The 20,442-nt window shown below is 45.2% G+C and overlaps 1 protein-coding gene across 4 annotated transcripts in view; it reads right to left on the reverse strand.

Moving 5' to 3' along the window:
- Positions 1-20,442, reverse strand: part of NEK10 (NIMA related kinase 10) — a 267,365-nt gene that overhangs the window by 203,562 nt on the left and 43,361 nt on the right. For all 4 annotated transcript variants that reach the window (XM_061395695.1, XM_061395694.1, XM_061395692.1 and 1 more), the window contains 3 exons: positions 18,341-18,471; positions 16,604-16,702; positions 228-312 (listed from right to left, as the gene is read on the reverse strand). In XM_061395695.1, coding sequence (XP_061251679.1) covers positions 228-312; positions 16,604-16,702; positions 18,341-18,432 — 276 coding nt within the window. In that variant the 5' untranslated portion in view covers positions 18,433-18,471. The remainder of the gene's footprint in view (positions 1-227; positions 313-16,603; positions 16,703-18,340; positions 18,472-20,442) is intronic.

Raw genomic sequence — 20,442 nt, forward strand, 5'->3', positions numbered from 1 at the left:
CACTGCATCCCATAGGTGACAGAGTAGAAATATAGAGATATTTCTGTCCCCATTCAATCACTTCTCTCTGCATCGATTTCAATAGCAGGTAAGATACTTCCCAAATGTGGAAGCTACTGAGTAGTGAGAGAGAAAAAAAGTTACCATGCTGTGCTTCAGAAAAGAGCCCACCAGTTTTTATTTCATCTTCAAACTAGCAAAAAATATTTTTATTTTTTGCAACCAACCTGATAACACGGATCCCTCATGAGGAGTCTCAGACAAATTAACACTCTCAGAAAATGAAGAGATGGAGCGCGATCAACCCATTCTCTGAAAGAAAACAAGAGAGAACATGTTTGTTCACGTTTAAAACCAATGAACCTGACAGTTCATGAACAGCACAGCACTAGGAAGGAGAATAGAAAACAGCTCCAGGCAGAGCATTCATTGGTCTCAAACAGTCTGCAGTGGGGACTGTTATTTGACACTTAACCAATTTTAATGGAAAACACTGTCATTACAAAGTTGAGGCCCCCAAATTGTTTGGTTCACGGGCCCTGACTGTCCCAAGAAAGGGAAGCCCCTGATCAAAAGAAATAGCTAACAGGTTCAACTTCAAAAGGCTTGATACACTGATAACTTAGCAACCAATTAAAAGAAAGATAATATATATACACTAGAAGAAAATTATTTGTATTTTATTCTTCATCACATTTACTTACTAACGGAGTGTGGACACTAAACAACTTCTCCAGTCCAACACCACCTCCATTTACTCCTCCGCCTGACTCCCCAGGGTGCTTTTGACCACAGTGACCACTGAAGACTCAGCTGCAGAAGAATAAGCAGCATCTACGGGAAGGCAGTACACCTCATGTGGAAACTGCAATCACCCAGAGTAGTCTACACTGTGTCCGACAGATGGTGTGTGGCATCACTGTTTTCCCTGAGATTTTAAAATATCCCATGGCAGCCCTGGAGGTTCCAGTCAGTCCCCGGTGCGCTTCAGTGCTCCTTGTGGGAAACGTGGGGATAAAGGATTTTCTTAGATCTCAGGTCACTTTCCCCGGAAGCAGACTCCTCCGTGAATACTGGTGCGCACACGAGTGACTGAGGACACCAGGAGACCTCCTGGAGTCGGGGTAGGGGGCAGGGGGAGGAGCCAGGGAAGGGGGAGAAGGGGAAGGGGAGTGCGGAGACCCAGCGGGCATGGGTCTGCTGTGCCAGCTGAACCTCCACTGACCCCTCGACCCCCGTGAAGGCAAGCTCTCTGGGCTTCCCTGCTCCCAAAACAGCTGTCACGGAGTGGACAGTTGGGGATGGGGGCACTGCTGTTCTCTGGGCCTGTGGGCAACATGGACGCAAAAAGCCAAAGGGTGGTGCCCGGGGCCCAGCCTCTCACACAGGCGCCACTGGCCAGTCCCAGCCGGAAGCCACATCACCAACGTGTCCGGGGGCAGTGGGAGCGCGGATGTCTCAGGGGGTTCCGGCTGGAGGGAGCAGAGTGGTGGGCGCAGCACCCTGCCTGCAGGCTATGGGCAGCTCTCCGACCACTCTGGGGAGGGGGTGTCCTTTGCACACCCAGCACTCTTCCCCTCTGCTGCACCAGTTAGACTTAGGAATCAATGAATTCTACCGGAAAACTTTTTCGTCCGCTCCCACGGGGCCACCCAGGCTGCTGAGTGTGAATACTGCAAAAGACTTTTCTCATGTCACTCAGGGAGGACGCATCTGCCAAGAACGTTCAGGAACATAGCCCAGGCTGAGGCTGGGACCCAGAGCTTCCCAAGTCTCCGCGGACGGCACATCTGAAACTCAGTGCATGCCCCTCCCCCACCTCCCTCCACCACACAGGCCTCATCCCTCCAGGCTCTCAGCCCCAGGTGTTTCCTTGTCTCCTCTACTTCACTCACACCATTCATCCAATCCCTCAGCACATCCTGTTTGCGCCAATCTTTAAAATCTCTCCATTCACACAAGTTTGAGGCAGGAGATAGATGGGCCTCTGGGCTGAGCAGATGGAATTTGTCAAGCAGAGTAGATTGGAGCTTTGTTTTCCCTGACAACCCAAGGACAGACTTAGAGGCAGGAAGTGAGCTCTGAGAGGGAGCAAACAGAGAAAACGACTGTATCTATCACTCCTGAGGTAAAGGAAATCTTCCTAACTCCACACCAGCAGGAAGGATCCTTGGGGGTCAGAAGAGGTGGGCATCACTCCATAATAGACGTTGTCATACTCCCATTAGCCTTTGTGCTGGAATCCATCTTGGCAAAAAGACGCATATGAAGAAGGCCCAAGGGCAGGGCAGGTGTGGGAAAAGGAACAAGATAATTGGCCAGAGGAGAACAAAGACCCAGGACAACTGCCCCATATAAATGGTTTACCTCCCTCGTCATCACAGGGGACCCTTTCTGTCTGGGTGGGTGTTCCTGCTTTGTTTCTGTCTAAATACACAGTTTCTTTCTGTGCTCTCCCACTTGTGGTGGTATGTCTCTGAAAATAAACTTTGTACCCTAACTCACCTAGAGCCAGACATCCTGGAATGTGAAGTCAAGTGGGCCTTAGGAAGCATCACTACAAACAAAGCTAGTGGAGGTGATAGAATTCCAGTGGAGCTATTTCAAATCCTGAAAGACGATGCTGTTAAAGTGCTGCACTCAATATGCCAGCAAATTTGGAAAACTCAGCAGTGGCCACAGGACTGGAAAAGGTTAGTTTTCATTCCAATCCCAAAGAAAGGCAATGCCAAAGAATGCTCAAACTACCGCACAATTGCATTCATTTCACACGCTAGTAAAGTAATGCTCAAAATTCTCCAAGCCAGGCTTCAGCAATACGTGAACCGTGAACTTCCAGATGTTCAAGCTGGTTTTAGAAAAGGCAGAGGAACCAGAGATCAAATTGCCAACATCTGCTGGATCATGGAAAAAGCAAGAGAGTTCCAGAAAAACATCTATTTCTGTTTTATTGGCTGTGCCAAAGCCTTTGACTGTGTGGATCACAATAAACTGTGGACAATCTGAAAGAGATGGGAATACCAGACCACCTGACCTGCCTCTTGAGAAACCTATATGCAGGTCAGGAAGCAACAGTTAGAACTGGACATGGAACAATAGGCTGGTTCCAAATAGGAAAAGGAGTATGTCAAGGCTATATATTGTCACCCTGCTTATTTGACTTATATGCAGAGTACATTATGAGAAACGCTGGGCTGGAAGAAGCACAAGCTGGAATCAAGATTGCTGGGAGAAATATCAATAACCTCAGATATGCAGATGACACCACCCTTATGGCAGAAAGTGAAGAGGAACTAAAAAGCCTCTTGAAGAAAGTGAAAGAGGAGAGTGAGAAAGTTGGCTTAAGGCTCAACATTTGGAAAACTAAGATCATGGCATCTGGTCCCATCATTTCATGGCAAATAGATGGGGAAACAGTCTAAACAGTGACAGACTTTATTTTGGGGGCTCCAAAATCACTGCAGATGGTGATTGCAGCCATGAAATTAAAAGATGCTTACTCCTTGGAAGGAAAGTTATGACCAACCTAGACAGCATAGTAAAAAGCAGAGACATTACTTTGCCAACAAAGGTCCTTCTAGTCAAGGCTATGGTTTTTCCAATGGTCATGTATGAACATGAGAGTTGAACTATAAAGAAAGCTGAGTGCTGAAGAATTGATGCTTTTGAACTGTGGTGTTGAGGAAGACTCTTGAGAGTCCCTCTCACTGCAAGGAGATCCAACCAGTCCATCCTAAAGGAGATCAGTCCTGGGTGTTCATTGGAAGGACTGATGTTGAAGCTGAAACTCCAATACTTTGGCCACCTGATGTGAAGAGCTGACTCATTGGAAAAGATCCTGATGCTGGGAAAGATTGAGGCAGGAGGAGAAGGGGATAAAAGAGGATGAGATGGTTGGATGGCATCACCAACTTGATGGACATGGGTTTGGGTGGACTTCAGGAGTTGGTGATAGACAGGGAGGCCTGGCATGCTGCAGTTCATGGGGTCACAAAGAGTCGGACACGACTGAGCGACTGAACTGAACTGAACTGAACTGAACCTGTTTTTTTGCAGTTTTTATCTCTCAAATCATTCTTACTTTCAAACAGAGGCAAGAGCCAGGTTGGCTTTGCTTCTAGTCTTAGTCCCTGGTGGAGTCGCAGCTAGGACTCCTGGCTTTTGTCCAGGATTCAGGTTCAAAGAACCAAGGGGAACTAAGATCCTGCTTCAAGACCACTCACTGTTGTCTCTCTGAGATCAGCTTCTCACTCCCTCATCCGCTATGACCCCGGCTCAAGCCTCCATCATCGTTTGCTTGAAGGGGTACACCCTGCAGCATGTGAGATCTTAGTTCCCTGACCAGGGCTTGAACCCATGCCCCCTGCAGTGGAAATGCAGAGTCTTAACCACTGGACTGCCAAGGAAGTCCCTGCATGAACTACTGCAAAAGCCTCCCCACCTGCCTTCCTCGCTTCCATCTGTGTTCCAACTTCAGTCTTCGCATACCAGCCAAGGAGACCCTCCACAGACACCCTCTCTGCCCCGGCCTCCAGCATCTCTCCTCTCACTCAGGTCCCTGGCCCACAGGCTCCTTGGGACGCCTGGCCTCCCCACTGCCTCTCGGGCCTCACGGCTCCCCCCCCCACTGCCCCCATACATGCCCTTCCAGTCACACTGGCCTCCCCGCACCTTTTTCACTGACCCTCTCACAACAGGGCTGGGCTGGGAGCCTTGCCTGTGCTCCTTTCTATGAAGCAGCTTTGGTAACGCTTTAACACTGGAACCTCCCACACAATTAGATAGATGTTCTCTGACATGATATGAGGCCAGTCATGTGTAGCTGTTCTAACTAAAGTGTATGTTGCAGTGCAGAGGCCGTCAGCACCTAGGCTCCTGAGGTGAGGAAGAGACGCTGAGAGCTGCTGAGTGCCGGACCTCCCTGCAATCACCGGAAGGTGCTCCCCGCCAGGTGACACTGCCCTCCAGATTAGTCCAATGTGATGCGAGCATTAGCAAAAACCTAAAAACAAAATGTGTCTGCTATTTCTTGCCTAGCCAAGAAGAACAGAGGAAGACGAAGCTGTTTCGGACCAGAATCCACATAATTCCTCCCACCCTCTCCCACCTACCTGCACAGCTGAGTGAGTACATCCAGCAAAGTTAGGGTACTTTAAGCATCTGCCCCCTAGCTCAAGAGGAGCATTTACTTGAACTGCAGTCCTAATACAACCCTTGCCCGGCTTGTCTGACATGGATCCCTGATCTTTGTTGGGGTTGGGGGCAGGGGGTGGCAGTGGAATTCAACTTTGACTGTTTCTCGATCCGGAAAAATTCAGCTCTGTCCCAAACCTGCATACCTCACACCTGAGTGCAAGAAACATACCTCCTAGAAGGCAGATCGAGCATCTGTGGTTCCTCCACCAGAGGTGTCACCCCAGCCACTACTCTCCACCCCAAGCCACTCGCTCCTTCCATCCACTGACTCAGCTCACAGGAAGGAAGCTGGAAATATGCTTTTCCCACAGCCTTATATTTCCAAGGATGTTTGCCTGCATCTTATAAGTGAGAGTCCCCACAAGAGGCCTGGCTCTGTAGATGGAGGTTGAACACAGTGTCTCAAGAAGATTTCTGGCTGAGAATCACTCTTCCTGCCACCACCAAGGCCCCTGGCAAGAGCTGCCCGCCACAGGTGCCAGCACCTCACAGCCCTCCTTCAATCTGGGCACCATGACTGTGACACCTCTGCTACTGGAGGCAAAGTTCAGTCTCTTCTGAAAATAAAGACAGGACTCAACCCTTCTGGGGCTTCCCAGGTGGTACTGGTAGTAAAGAATCCACCTGCAATGCAGGAGCTGCGAGAGAAGCAGGTTCGATCCCTGAGTTGAGAAGATCCCCTGGAGGAGGAAATGGCAACCCACTCCAGTATTCTTGCCTGGAGAATCCCACCAACAGAGGAGCCTGGCGGGCTTCAGTCCATGGGGTTGCAGGGTCGGACAAGACTGAAGCAGCTTAGCACACACACATGCAACCCCCTCCGAGGGCTGTAGCCATACAGAATTATCCAAGGCCACAGTGGAAGCTGCACTATAGTTCATCCTAACTTCCTGCATTGGGAAAAATAATGCAAATTTGAAGTACATTTTGAATTTCAAATAATCACTTCTGGGAACCCTTGTCAGGATGTGGTTATTCTGAGACTCCTATTAGAGACAGAAAATCTTTCATCTCATAAGTAGAGGGATGGCGAGTGACTGGTTTCCCTTCCAGGTGCTAGGGTCAGCTAAAGATAGCCTGCAGCCAACACTACACCCCAAAGATCTAACGGGAATAATAATCCAGTGGCAACAGCTGCTGGCAGCCTCCTGAGGTTTAATGCTGGCTGCTCTTCATTATTTAAGAGGAGAAGCCATGGGATACACTGGGAGATGACTCATATGACAAATCTGTGTATGCTCGGAATTTTTCCTGTTAAGAATGTACGACTTTCATGAGGGAAGTCCATGAGCTTTCTAATGCTTTTTCATATTAAAATCAATATGAAAAGGTTTTTTCCTGTTCCTTCTCACCTCTAAAAAAAAAAAACAAAAAGAATTCCAGAATAGCTTTTTGTCTTGTTTTCCTATTAAAGGAATGTAAATAAATGAAGAATTCTAGAAAATCTCAGGATTGAAAGTTCTGTTCCAAACAAATGGCATTTTTTTGTTCTGCAATTTAGGGACTGTGGCCTGAAGCTGTTAATATTTCTATGTGATTCTGTCCTCAGCTGTTGTCAATGTAAATAGAATTCCTCGTGTCTGGGCCCTGTGGGGCATCCTCCCGAGTACTGACCTCTGAGGAGCAGTTGTTCCCTCCATGGCTCCCAGCCCTTCACCCCGCTCAAGGACGGGGCCCGTTGGCTAGAGCTCTGCTGCTCCTGGGGAATGGCATGTTCTGTAAGGTGATATAGAGCTCTGTTCGCCAGGAGTTGGGGGACTAGGAGACACAGGGAGTCTAATGCAAGCAGAGAATTACAGAGAATGGTAATGACAGACTCCAAAGTCTTTGTTTGACTGAGGAGGGGCCAGTCCCGGGCCACCGAGTGTACAGGTAGCAGAGTTGGGGCCCCGACCCCCAGGTCAGAGCTCCCATATCCCCCTCCACCCGGGGCCTCCTACATGACATGGATGACAGAAAGGGGCTCTTCAATGCATCTCCTGTTGGGGCAGGCGTGTATAATGGCGAGGGGTCTCCTGAGGTAGCTCTGAGAACCTTGTCTGTCAGCAAAGACAGTGTTTCCCCGGAGGATGTGTCCCATTATAGCAGCCGCAGGGCAGCAGATTCACGCACGACCAGGCAAATACGTGTCCCCTCCGGTGACTGAGCTTCTGCCACTGCACTCGCAGGACTGTTCGCACGTGGCGGCGGACCAGCCCCCACGCCTCTGTCATGACCGCCTGCCACTTCCATTTCGGGATCAGATGCCACTTTCTGCTATCAGTGCAAACAGAGGAGGAGAAACAGTGCCACCAGAGATGAAGCATTTGAAAAGAGAAAGGGTGGTCAGGGTCTCATCCTCCTGCTCTGCTGAAGAAACCCGGGTGTGACTTGAGAGCTGCAGGTAAACGCCAGCCACGACGCTGTGGGCAGGGAGCACGGAGGGTCTGTGGCCAGGGCAACTCCACCCAGGGCTGACGCCAACGCCAGAGCTTAAACCTCAGCCGCCTCTCACCCGGAAGCGGCGGCGTCTTCAGAGGGGCCACTATGAGATCGCCCTTCTCATCCACACAAAACAAACACCACCAAAAACTGCCATATTTGTCTCAAAATTTTACTGTGGAGACACTGAGACCTGTTTCAAAATAAATAGTATGTCAAATCCCTATGGTAGATTCTTTTTTTTTTCTTTTGGATAGTTGTAAAAGTAAAATTCACATCAAAATAGAGATGTAAAAACTTAAATAAAACATGTGAAGACATGAATTATGAGTGAGTACTCAGGGAATTTTTACTGACTTGTCCCACTGTTCTTAATGGGCTGTGTCATCCACTAAATCTGGCCCAGAAGAGACACCCAGTCAGAGGTCTATCCGATAGGTCATGTTGGTCCTGAAAGCCAGATTTTGAATAGAAACGACTGTCCTAGCTGTTTATTCTGCATGACTGGTGAAAGTTCAGAGATTGAATGCTTTCAGATAGTTACTCTCATCACCTACCAGGATCCAGACGCTGTCACACGCCCAGGACTGCAGCCTGCCACAACTATGCCCTGGTGTTCATAGAGGTTACCATCAAGAGAAGGAAGACCAATAACCCACACACAAACAAAACTGCACATCAGGTGGTGACCAGGGAAAAACAACAACACTAACGGTTTAGGGAGTCCTGGGAATGCGCGTTTAGGAGAGTCAGAGAAATGTTTTCAGATACGAGTAGCATCTGAGTGAACTCAGGAATGAGTCGAAGTCTGAACAGCCAAAGACTGAAGTGTGTATGCACTGGTTTGTGCAGGGAAACCCTTGAAGGCTGGAGCAAGAAGAGCAAAGACAGAGTCATGGGAGCTGATGTTATAGAGACGGCAAGAGCCAGTTCTGCAGATCTTTGTAGAATAGCAACAGGGATTTTGGACTTTTTACTCCAGAAAGTCACAGGCAGCCTTTAAGCACAGGACTCACATCATGTGACAGAGATTCTGAATAGATCCTTCGGGACGTGCTGTTAAGAACACTACAGGGAGTCACGGTCAGAGCCAGGAGCCCAGTCAGCCAGGAGCATGGTCAGCGCAAGAGACTGTGCAGCTAGGACAGGTCAACACGTGGGAGAGACTAGAGTTGAGAGGAAGGCAAGGTGAATAAGAGAAATCAGAAGTCCTATTTTAGGCATGGTGATGCTGAGATGCCCAAAGAAGTCCACCAATCAACATGTGAAGGAAAAGACTATAGCAGGAGAGAGGTTTCCATCTCTCAGAGAAAAGCTGACAGAGAAAGTCAGGAATGGTGACTTTCCTAAGTGGGGGGTGTCCTCGGGACGGATTGATTTTGGCCATGTAAAGGGGGATCCAGAATGTGCTTTAGCTTACTCCCTGGTTCTCAGAAGCTCAGGCACTGATGGGAAACTGTCAATTATTGATTTGGTCAAGTTTAAAACTGGCTCTGGTGCTTGTGTGTGGACAAACAAGAAGTGGTCCTCTCCTGACAAGTTGGGATGATTTTAATTCTCTGCCTGTTAGCCATTTGAGTGAATGAGTTTCCTAGGAAGCAGTAGTAAACAGTAAAAAAAAAAAAAAAATAGAGAACTGGATGACTGTGTGTGTGTGTGTGTGTGTGTGTGTGCATGAGTGTGTGTACATACATATAGTGTGCATATATAAACAACTTAAGCTTGGGGTAAACTAAATAACATTTTAGGAGAAATTAACATGAAATTCTAGTGGCAGAAAGCAAAGAGAAACTGAAGAGCTTCTTGACGAAGGTGAAAGGGGAGAGTGAAAAAGCTGGTTTCTTCAAACTCAATGTTCAAAAAGACTAAGATCATGACATCTGGTCCCATCACTTCATGGCAAATTCTATTTGTGAGGAAAGTGGAACCAGTGACAGATTTTATTTTCTTGGGCTCCAAAAGCATTGCAGATGGTGACTGAAACCATGAAATTAAAAGACGCTTGCTCCTTGGAAGAAAAGCTATGACAAACCTAGACAGTGTACTAAAAAGAGACATCACTTTGGTGACAAAGGTCCATATAGTCAAAGCTATGGTTTTTTCCAGTAGTCATGTACAGATGTGAGAGTTGGACCATAAATAAGGCTGAGTACTGAAGAAATGATGTTTTTGAATTGCGGTGCTGCAGAAGATTCTTGAGAGCCCCTTGGACTTCAAGGAGATCCAACCAGTCAATCCTAAAGGAAATTAACCCTGAATATTCATTAGAATAACTGCTGCTGAAGCTCCAATACTTTGGCTACCTGATGCGAAGATCTGACTCGTTGAAAAAGACCCTGATGCTGGGAAGATTGAAGACAAAAGGAGAAAAAGGCAGCAGAGGATGAAATGGTTAGATAGTATCAGTGACTCAATGGACATGAATTTGAGCAAACTCCAGGAAATAGTGAAGGCCAGGGAAGACTGGTATGCTGTAGTCCATGGGGTCACAAAGAGTTGGACACAACTTAGCGACTGAACGACAATAACATGTAAGAACTACATATTTGCTCCAGGTTAGGAATCATTAATCATCATGCTGAAGATAAAGCTCCAATACTTTGGCCACCTGATGTCAAGAGCCAACTCACTAGAAAAGACCTTGATGCTGGGAAAGATTGAGGGCAGGAGGAGAAGGGCGTGGCAGAGGATGAGATGTTGGATGGCATCACTGACTCAATGGACATGAGTTTGAGCAAACTCCAGGAGATGGTGAAGGAGAGGGAAGCCTAGTATGCTGGAGTCCATGGGGGTCACAGTCAGACATGACTTAGTGACTGAACAACAATAATCTGTCACATAAATGGAATAAACAAGCATATAGTGTTTTTACAAGATTACAAGGAAATATAATATGAGTTAACGTAGCTTTTTCTGGGACTTCCCTGGTGGTCCAGTGACTAAGACTCTGGGTTCCCAATGCCGGGAGCTGGTCAGGGAGGTATCCCACATGCCTCAGCTAAAGCTCCCATAAGCTGCAGCAAGGTCAAGGATCCTGAGTGCTGCAACCAAGACCCGACACAGCCACATAAATAAACACATAGTGTAAGAAAAGAGTTAATGTAGCAACTTCTAGGGTGGTATAAAGGGTAAATTTTCATTTTTTATAGCTGTGTTTTTCAAATTTTTATAGTAATCAAAAAAATTTAATGCAAAGAAATTCCACTTCATGAAGACTCTCAGTCTGCACACTCTCCAATAAAACCAGCATCAATGGCTTGAGTTGGCAATAAAAGACCCAAGCTCTGTTCCTGAAGAGCTCAGCTCAGCACGTAGCAGGAGGAGCATGGGCGCAGGGTCCTTTGAGGAGCTGGAACAGCCAGAAAGGCAAAGAGGTGGGGGTGGCAGGCTTCAGACAAAGATGAGCAGGGGCTGAGGCTCAGAGGCAAGACAGAGACAGAATAACTTTCTAAGAAACAATAAAGGGTTCAGTCTCACCTTGGTGAGCCCAAAGGATGTGCTGGGCAGGAGCGGGAGACAAGGCAAAGGAGGAAGAAGACCTCAGAGGAAACTGTGAACCAGAAAGAAACTGGAGTTTTACCTGGACTACCAGAAGATTTTTTTTAGGTATCTAAAGACCCAAACCTAACATGTTGGGGACCTTAATGAGCCTTTCTCTGTGTCCAATTTCTGGGACTGACATGAAGACCTCTCTAGAGAGGTCTGAGCTCTCTGCACACTTTACCAAAGTGACCAGGGTTCTCTTTTCCTGGGGGAGAAGAAGTCTTCAGAGGCTCCTACTGGCCTCTCTACTACCTGATGAGATAAAATCACAGAAAAAGCCACTCTTGGAACTTCCCTGGTAGCCCAGTGGTTGACTTGAACTTGTGGTGCAGGGGGTGTGGGTTTGATCCCTGGTCAGGGAAATAAGATCCCACATGCCATAAAGCCAAAAAAATTCTTTTTAAAAAGAAAAAGCATCTCTCCATCACCTTGGTCTATTTTAAGAACTTAATCAAGACTCTGATGAGACTGCTGTTTCTTCCGACCCTTTGGTCCCCATAATAGCTCTAGAGAGCTGAAGCTGAAGATTAGGCAAAGCTCCAAAGAAGATGCACTTGCCTTGTGGCCTCGATTCTAGTGTGGATGTGGACAACAGAGGGGTAAGCGGCAAACAAGTAACTCCATAGGTCTCCTGGGCTAGAGGTCCCTGGGAAGGTCACAGAACACTTTCAGCATTTTTAATTGGATTGTGATGGTTTGGACCAGATATCTTTCCCTAATTCAAGCAGTCCTTGAGCTCTTGAGCAGTTCTTGTAGAAAGTGCAAACAGCTTCCTAATCCAGACTTCCTAGATGCATTTCCAAAATACTTCAAATTTGTAGCATGTATTTCAGGAAATGTGATGTAAAATAAGGATGCCAACTTGTTCTTATCAGAAAAGTGACTGCACTTATGGACAAAAAAAAAAGCATGCTTAATTAGATCAGGTGGTTCTCTTTTAACTGAACTTAAAGAACCTGGAACACACTCACTTCTATAAAAGTTACAGGTGGAAAAAAAAAGTTACAGGTGGGAGAAGAGGAGATATCCTGGCAATTACTAGGATGCTGCTGCTACTGCTAAGTCGCTTCAGTCATGTCCGACTCTGTGCGACCCCATAGACAGCAGCCCACCAGGCCCTGGGATTCTCCAGGCAAGAACACTGGAGTGGGTTGCCATTTCCTTCTCCAATGCATGAAAGTGAAAGGTGAAAGTGAAGTCACTCAGTGGTGTCCATCTCCTAGCTACCCCATGGACTGCAGCCCACCAGTCCCCTCCGTCCATGGGATTTTCCAGGCAAGAGTACTGGAGTGGGGTGCCATTGCCTTCTCCAATTACTAGGATAGTCATACCTAAAAGAGAACCCACTTTATTTATTTATTCTTTTTTTTTTTTGATTGTGACATGTGGATTGTGAGATCTCAGTTCAGTTCCTTGACCATGCCTTGAACCTGGGCCACCTTAGTGAAAGCCCAGGATCCTAACCACTAGGCAACAAGGGAATTCCCGAGAACCTACTTTAAAATAACCCCAATTTTCATATTACAGAGAAGGGGACACGGTGTAATTAAAATATTATTGAGGTGACTAAAAAAGTTTGTTCACGTTTTTCTGTAAGATCTTATCAAAAACTTGAAAGAAGTTTTGTTAAACCCAATAGTTTAACAAATAAATCATGAAACTTAGATATATTTTATTTTACATTTAACAAAATTTAACGTATAATGCAACTCTGACCTGAAAACTATATAATGGGTTCACCTGACACTTCTTGGCATATATTTTCTGACAAAGTCATATAACATGATCCAATTTCCTTGAATTTACTTTTTATTTCTGCAGCATAAAACAGGTTCATTTTTGTAAATATATTAGAAAGATCCATCCATGTCTCCTAATGGCTTCTCCTAATCTTTGCTATTCAAAACATGCTTTTCTGAATTTCAGCCTGTCACCTTCCTTGTTAATACTCTCTTCTACAATCATCAGGTGGTCTGATTCTGCCAGGGCCTCACTGATCAGGTCCTACCAGTTCAGCACCATCACTTGCAATAACTGCATGAAATTCTACATCTTCATCCAGTTTCACAAGTTAGGTTATGTCTTATACTCTTGCCTGGAGAGTCCCATGGACGGAGGAGCCCGGTGGGCTGCAGTACATGGGGTCGCTAAGAGTCGGACACGACTGAGCGACTTCACTTTCACCTTTCACTTTCATGCACTGGAGAAGGAAATGGCAACCCACTCCAGTGTTCTTGCCTGGAGAATCCCAGGGACGGGGAGCCTGGTGGGCTGCCGTCTATGGGGTCGCGCAGAGTCGGACACGACTGAAGCGACTTAGCAGCAGCAGCAGCAGCATAGAATATTCCCATCCTCTGGCAATCAACAGGGAATAGACCAACAGAGGTGCCTCAGAGGAGCAGTTACACAGCAAAGATCCTGGAGTAGAGGTTGACTTTATAAGCGGTCAGTTAATTTTTAATCCATGCACGGATTAACAGTTAATCCATCTTTTGCCCAACCCTACTGAGACTAGAACTGGATGTAACAATCTGTTAGCAGTGAGAGGATGACACGAAAGGATACTCTTGATGTTCAACATTCCTAAATTCCTTCTCCTCCCATGAGAGCAAAGACATCTATAATCATCTTTTTCTGGTTTAAATGTGCCAGTGTTGTAACAGTTTCTACTTCCCTACACAATCTCATAACTCTGTGCTTTCTTGCACAGGCAAATAAGATGAAAAAGAGGTGGATGCATTTTCAAACAGCAGACTCTACTGAGGACAAATGATCTCAGGGTAGAAGGAAAAGTGGGAAGATGAAAATCCATTTATATCCCCTGCCACACATCAAGATTTATTGCCATGTACAACCCAGAGTGACCTCAGGTTCAGAGACATTTTCGCTTGCCCTTTGAGGTCTACTGTGAGGTGGTTGCCTCATCTGACTCTGGAGTAACAACTCTTGTCTCATTTCAGATGCTGCTTGGCAATGTTATTTCTGAGAACAAAGGGGAAATTACAAGTCAATCTTAGGAAAACAACCCAGGAAACAGGGTATCCAGAAGTGTGGTTTAGAGGTGAATGTTGTTGAGGAAAATGAAATAGAAGAGGAACAAACAAAAAAAATTTCCAATGGGTATAAGTAGGTGAGACTAAATTCCCAGTCAGCTGTATTCTCAGGGTGAACTTGAGCAGCACAGCATCTGAAACATGCCCAGTCTTACATATAGCCAGAGTTGGACCAAAGGCCGAAGTCCACACCCCTGCAACTTCATCCACCCTATGTTTGTCGTAATATACTTTACTTTTTGTCACAGTTTCTTTGTACTGAGATGTGGGTAACTAGCTGACTGGAGTGAGTCCCTAGGAAGAAAGAGACCCTGTGTCCTAGTCATCTCTGTACTTTCACCCTCTCTGACATGTACATGGTGAGGCTCAATAATTTGTTTCTTGAACTGAATCCAAGCCTTTCAGTCAACATCAAATCTGATGTTTGCAAAGAAAAGGGATAGGAAACCATACCAGTAAAGGTCCTGAGATGTATTTCTACTAGACTAAAGTTAGAGGGAAAAGAAAAAACAGGTAGTTCTGGCCAAACAAACAAGGTTATATGGGGTAAGAAACAATGGAAGACCTTTATACTTAATCCATCTTTTACCCAACCCTGCTTTTAGAATAGAACTGGAGGTAACAATCTGTCAGCAGTGAGAGGATGACATGAAAGGATGCTCTTGATGTTCAACATTCCTAAATTCCTTCTCCTCCCAGGAGAGCAAAGATATCTATAATCATCTCTCCCAGGTTTAAAGATTTCCAGGAACTGATTGTGTTGCAAGTCAATAATTCCGTCCAGTGTAAGATGCCTCGATAATCACTAAGAATTTGAAAATGTCCTCACAGGAGATCTCTTGACCTCAGAACTGTTAAGATCTCTTTCAGCTGCTGGAGGCCAGCCCTCACCTGCCTATCTTTCCTGATGATTCCTGTACCTGGTGTCTGCAGGGCAGAGAGATAGTAAGATCTCTACACTCAATACAGGAAAATTTATGCCTTCCCCAAAGTACCAACCCAACAAATGACCTATTGGACATCCCCTGAGGAGTCTATGATTACCATCTTCAAAACAAATTAAAGAACTTCAATTTTCCAATAATACCATTTCAGGCATAATTACTGTGCTACTAACATTGCTCTTACTCTGTTCAAGCACAAGAGCAGATAGTCCAGGACAACCTCAGGTCCTCTGCCATGGTCATTAATCTTTCAACAATCTTTTGAGGATATTGACAATATTGACTGTAACCCAATCACATAACCTTGGTAAAGATTCTAGGCGTCTTGTGTCATCTGAGCCAGTCTTCTGATCTTCTGCTTAAACCACATACGAAGCCATGGCACACGCAATCCCAACCCTAGATTGTTTTAAATTAAACCAATTTATTTGGCAGTCACTGTCAATACTTAAGTTTTCAATACTAAATAACCCCTCCAAAAGACCAAATCCTCAGACTACCACTTACACTCTGCTTAGGGATGCTGTTCTACTGCACTGGACCAAGTCAGTCTTATTTCAGTCAGTCATTAAATTTTCAGTAATCTTTCTATTTTCCAGAATAAGAGCAATCTTTCCCATCTCACTGGGACAGAATTCAGATATCTCAATCAAGTTCCAGAGTGATGGGGAAGATCCAAGGTTCTTCCTGGGCTTTTCCGCTAGTGCCTGGGGGGAGAAAGTCTGGCCTCTCAGGAAGAGTAGAAGGCCGGCCCAACCACGAAGGGTGCTGGGAGTCTCCTTCCAGCCTGACAGCAGCACAGCTCCCACTGCAAGTGGCCCAGGACCAAGAGAAAGGTCACTCCTGACTACAATCCGGCACCAGGCAATGGCTCACTGAAAACCCCTGGTATTTTCAGGAGGGAATCTGCAGGGCCGGCCAGCTAGCCCTTCCCTGCAGCCCACAGTGCACCAGTGTTAAGACAAAGGAGAGCAGAGGAAAGAACATTTGACTTTGTCCTGAAAAGAAATATCGTCTCCAGGCTGTAACTGGTTATCTCACCCCATCCTTTCCCTGAGGTCCAGGCTGCAGCAGCCCAGTTAATCAGTGCTTGGATTGACTGCAAATCCGGACTTTGAGGATGCTGGCCACGGTGTTACCCGATGTCTCTGTGATAAACGCCTCCTGAATATCCAAACTCAAGACAAGGAAAACAGCGTGACTTGGGTGTGTTCCCATTCTGGCTTGTCTATCATAAAGTTCAGCTAAATTCAGGCCTAACCAGAGTAACTTTAATGAGATCATCTGCAGTGATGATTCATTCAGCTCCTTTGAAATGGTCTTTGCTCTGTTTCATCCTTTGAGCATGTTACATTCATAAACCGCTTCAAACTGGATGCTAGAAACAAGATACATAATACATGCCATTCTTGGGTAAATGTCTTTTTCTTTCTGGGACAGTCTTACCTGCATATGAGTCTATTTTTCACCAAAGCTGTAAATATCTCCTGAAATAGTTTATGCTGGGGATGTTTGCTGAAATTTCTCTCATTCTTGTAGTTTATACTAAGATGAAACAAACAGAAAAGCATTTTGTAATAAAAATTATTTAGACTGCCTCAAAATTACCAATGCAGAGGAAGATCACCTATATGCATGCAAATGTTGAAGGATTCTTGAAATCCAGTGTATTGCCAAAGCAAGTATCAGCTGTTGAAATAGAAGGTGGAAATTAAATTATAGAGTTAATAATAAAGATTAGAGTCAAGCATATATATTTCATTTTATTACATTATATTATTCCCTATAAACACTTAATAGTTAAAATTTGTGAGAGGGAAGAAAAGGCCACGTGGACAGAAAGAGCACTAGAGTACGTGATCTAGACAGCGTGCAACAGGCAGACAAGGCCCCCTCCCTTCACCTCACTCTCTGCCACGGCTGTGGCCACTATAGCTGTTAACACCACTGGACACCATACATATCTCCTTGTGGTCAACAGCCCTTCAACTGTGAGAGCTTTTGTGGTTATGGATTGTGTGTGTGTGGCAGGGGGTGGCGGGGGGCGGGGTGTGAATACAACAAAGCGGTGAGATAGTCTAACTTCAGTTTTTTCTCTCCTGATATTACAGCCAAAAGAAAGGTTAAAAATATCCCAAAGCCATACCCTTTAAAAGGATCACATTGCTATGGAATATATAATATGATATTTCGTGTACATTCAAATAGACTAATTTTTAGAACTAGGCTAAATACACTGGAGTTCCATAAATACACCTCCTCAGAGGCAGGTTTTGTAGCCTTATTATTGCCATTTGTACTGCTCCACCCTCATGCGATGTCAGAGGTCATGGGACTGACTGTGCCCCCTAATCTAGTTCCATAGTAGAGGGGGGCTGTCATAGTTCTTAGTACACAGAATGGGCAGACTGAATATGTAACAATTTTTTAAAGACTTCTGCATTTCTCACTAAACATGTATTTTAAAAATATTAACTCATGTAACATCATGTGATGTTTGTGGACTATTAAATTCACCGTCAGAAAATAACAGAGAAAGAAGACTTAGGCCAAAAAAATAAATGATCATTCTAGAATATTTATATTGGTATTTCATGTCATTCATTATTTACATGGTACTTAGTGTCAAATGACCTTACCACAGGGAGAGCTGGAGAGAACCAGCTCCCTGAACAGGGGTGGCCTATGACAGCATACAGCTGCTAAGAGGTCTCCATGGCAACAGGAGAGCAAACCATGGGCTGGCACTTTCAACGTGAAAGGTGAGCAATATTTCAACTGAAAGCCTGAGCCCTTTGACAACCACGTCCTCAGCCATCATGATTGCTCACAGCGAGGGCTTTCATGCCTCCTCATAGCAGGCGAGATATGCACCCCCCAAAAGCTAAAGACAAAGCTCACTATCAGCCTCGCCAGGTCAACCTGATGGAGCAAATGCCAAATGTATGTCAGCCAGGTGTCCCGAAGCTCCCAGGTCACTTCCATCTGCAGGCAGACAGTCTGTTGCTCACACAGCACTTCCGGGAGTGGGCTAAGTGCTAACTACAATTATTAAGTTCAGACTCCCCATGGTAAATTTTAACATGGACTTCCCATTTTAGCCCCTGTGACAAACTTAAATAAGTCTTTGGGCTAATTAGCAGCCCAGGCTGCTGAAGGCAAGAAACATGCTGGATTTCTTACCTAAAATTTTCGAGTTCAACAGCTTCTGTGGACTCATGCCACCGACCTCGAGCTCTGTGCCCACCTGTCCTGACGGCAGGCTCAGACTTCATTACGCTGTTCTGGACGCTATCGAAGTTAATGGCTGGAAGCTATAGAAAAAGAAGCACAAAGGACTTGAGGGAGGACAATTCAGCTTAGGATAAAGAAGTCATACAAAAACAGAGGGGTGGGTGAAGGAAACGGGTGTGCCCCAAGCCAACAATTAACATGAGAACTGTGTCAGATGTCTGGATTTCCCAAGATTTAGACACCCTCGACTTCTCTCTGCTCATCTACTCTCTCTGCCTTATGCTGCATATCTTACAGTTTTTACGTTTTCAGTTTCCCTTGATTACACTGTCAGCTCAACACAGCAGGAGCTTGCCCATGCTGTTCAGTGTTGTATCCCCAGCAGTTCCCACTGTGCTGGGGATCCAGACCCAGGGAGGCCTGGGTACTGGGGGCTTTTGCAGCTTCTTGGGTGATTCCAGTGTGCAGTCAGAGCAGAGAATTGGCAGATCCAGCTAGAAACTCTGGTCTAGATGACTGAGAATGAGTCATCTTCACTCATCCTTCATATTTACCAATTATGCATATTGAATGCCAACTCTTAGAGCTATGAAGGCAAAGAGATTCTATCCCTTTTAATCAGTCTGAACATCCTGATTCCTCAATCATGTTTATAAAAGTCATGAAAATATATTACAGAATTAACCATAAGGAAAGGAAAAATTTGCTTACATTAAAACAATTTGACTATGCCCCTATTTATAATTTTAACAGTAATTATTTACATAGTAAATTGTGATATTATCAGTATTCAAGTTGCCTCTCTTACCTGTAATTGGGATAACCCTGAGGACTACTTCTTGTACCACAATAAAATTGAGCAAGGTGCAAATACTCTATTTTTTTCCAAAGTACAAATAAGGAATGTTCTATAATTAGCTAAGTTACTACAGATGAGGTAAGAAAAACGTAATATAACAAAACAAACTTTTATTTTCCATAATCATTCTGTTCCACACAATCATCAAATAATGCTACAATATGCTGTGCTTATTACCTTATTTCATCAAAGCATTTGATAGAAACCTGCATAAAGATGCCATTTCTTCATCTAACAAGAACATGCCAGACTGCCCACAAGGCAGTCAACTAACAGAAATACATTCTAATAGGGTCATTGTTTAATGGCTAGCAAAATCCCCCAAACCCTTCTTCATCATATGCCAGCCATAGCTGAATTCTCAAAAGATTAATAATAAATCTTATATCCTGTAAAACCACATGTCTAAGTCAATTCAGTTAGCCAACCAATCCACAACCCCCACAAGACAACAGGCCACAGCCCCTTGAGGTACAACGCTTAGTGGTTAAGAGAATGAACTCCAGATCAGATCCCCTTGCTTGAAAACTACTCTTAGATAGCTGTGCAATCTTGAAAGTTACTGAGTCTCACTGTGCATTGGTTTCCACATCATCACAATGGAGATAATAATTGTATGCAGCTCAGAGTTATCGGAAAACTAAATGACTTAGGATTTATAAAGCATTTGCTATTTGCCAGGCATAGTTCTCAGTGCTTTATACTCTTTTAATCCTCAAAATTGTTCCCATTGCACAGATGCATTTGCTAATAAATGAGATTTGTCCTTCCAAATAAGATGATGAGATGTGATAACCCAAATGATGCTAGGCATGAGGTCACAACCATGAGCAGACTGTCCTGTGTTACTCAGAACATGGAATGATGCAGCAGACAAGAAGTAGGCTTTCCAGGTCCAAGAGCTCTCAAAACCCCTTGTCATCAGCCCAACCACCAGAACACTGCTGCAAGAGCCAGCACAGAGAGAACATCCCAGTGTACTTCAGAGAGAGGGCGGGTGGGAAGCAGAGGCAGCTTGCAGCCATTCCCTTTGGCAGCAGAGCAGGTGCTGGGAATCCACCCATGGACACGCAGTGGATGAGATGGACTTGTCATCTATAGCTTGCAAAGACCAGGAACTTAAGAGAATCTTGAAGCAACCAGCCTTATTCAAATAAAAGTATAAGTCTGAAACCCAGTTCAAAGCTTAGAG

This window comes from Bos javanicus, chromosome 22 (genome assembly GCF_032452875.1).
Source record: "Bos javanicus breed banteng chromosome 22, ARS-OSU_banteng_1.0, whole genome shotgun sequence".
In the NCBI taxonomy this organism is placed as follows: domain Eukaryota; kingdom Metazoa; phylum Chordata; class Mammalia; order Artiodactyla; family Bovidae; genus Bos; species Bos javanicus.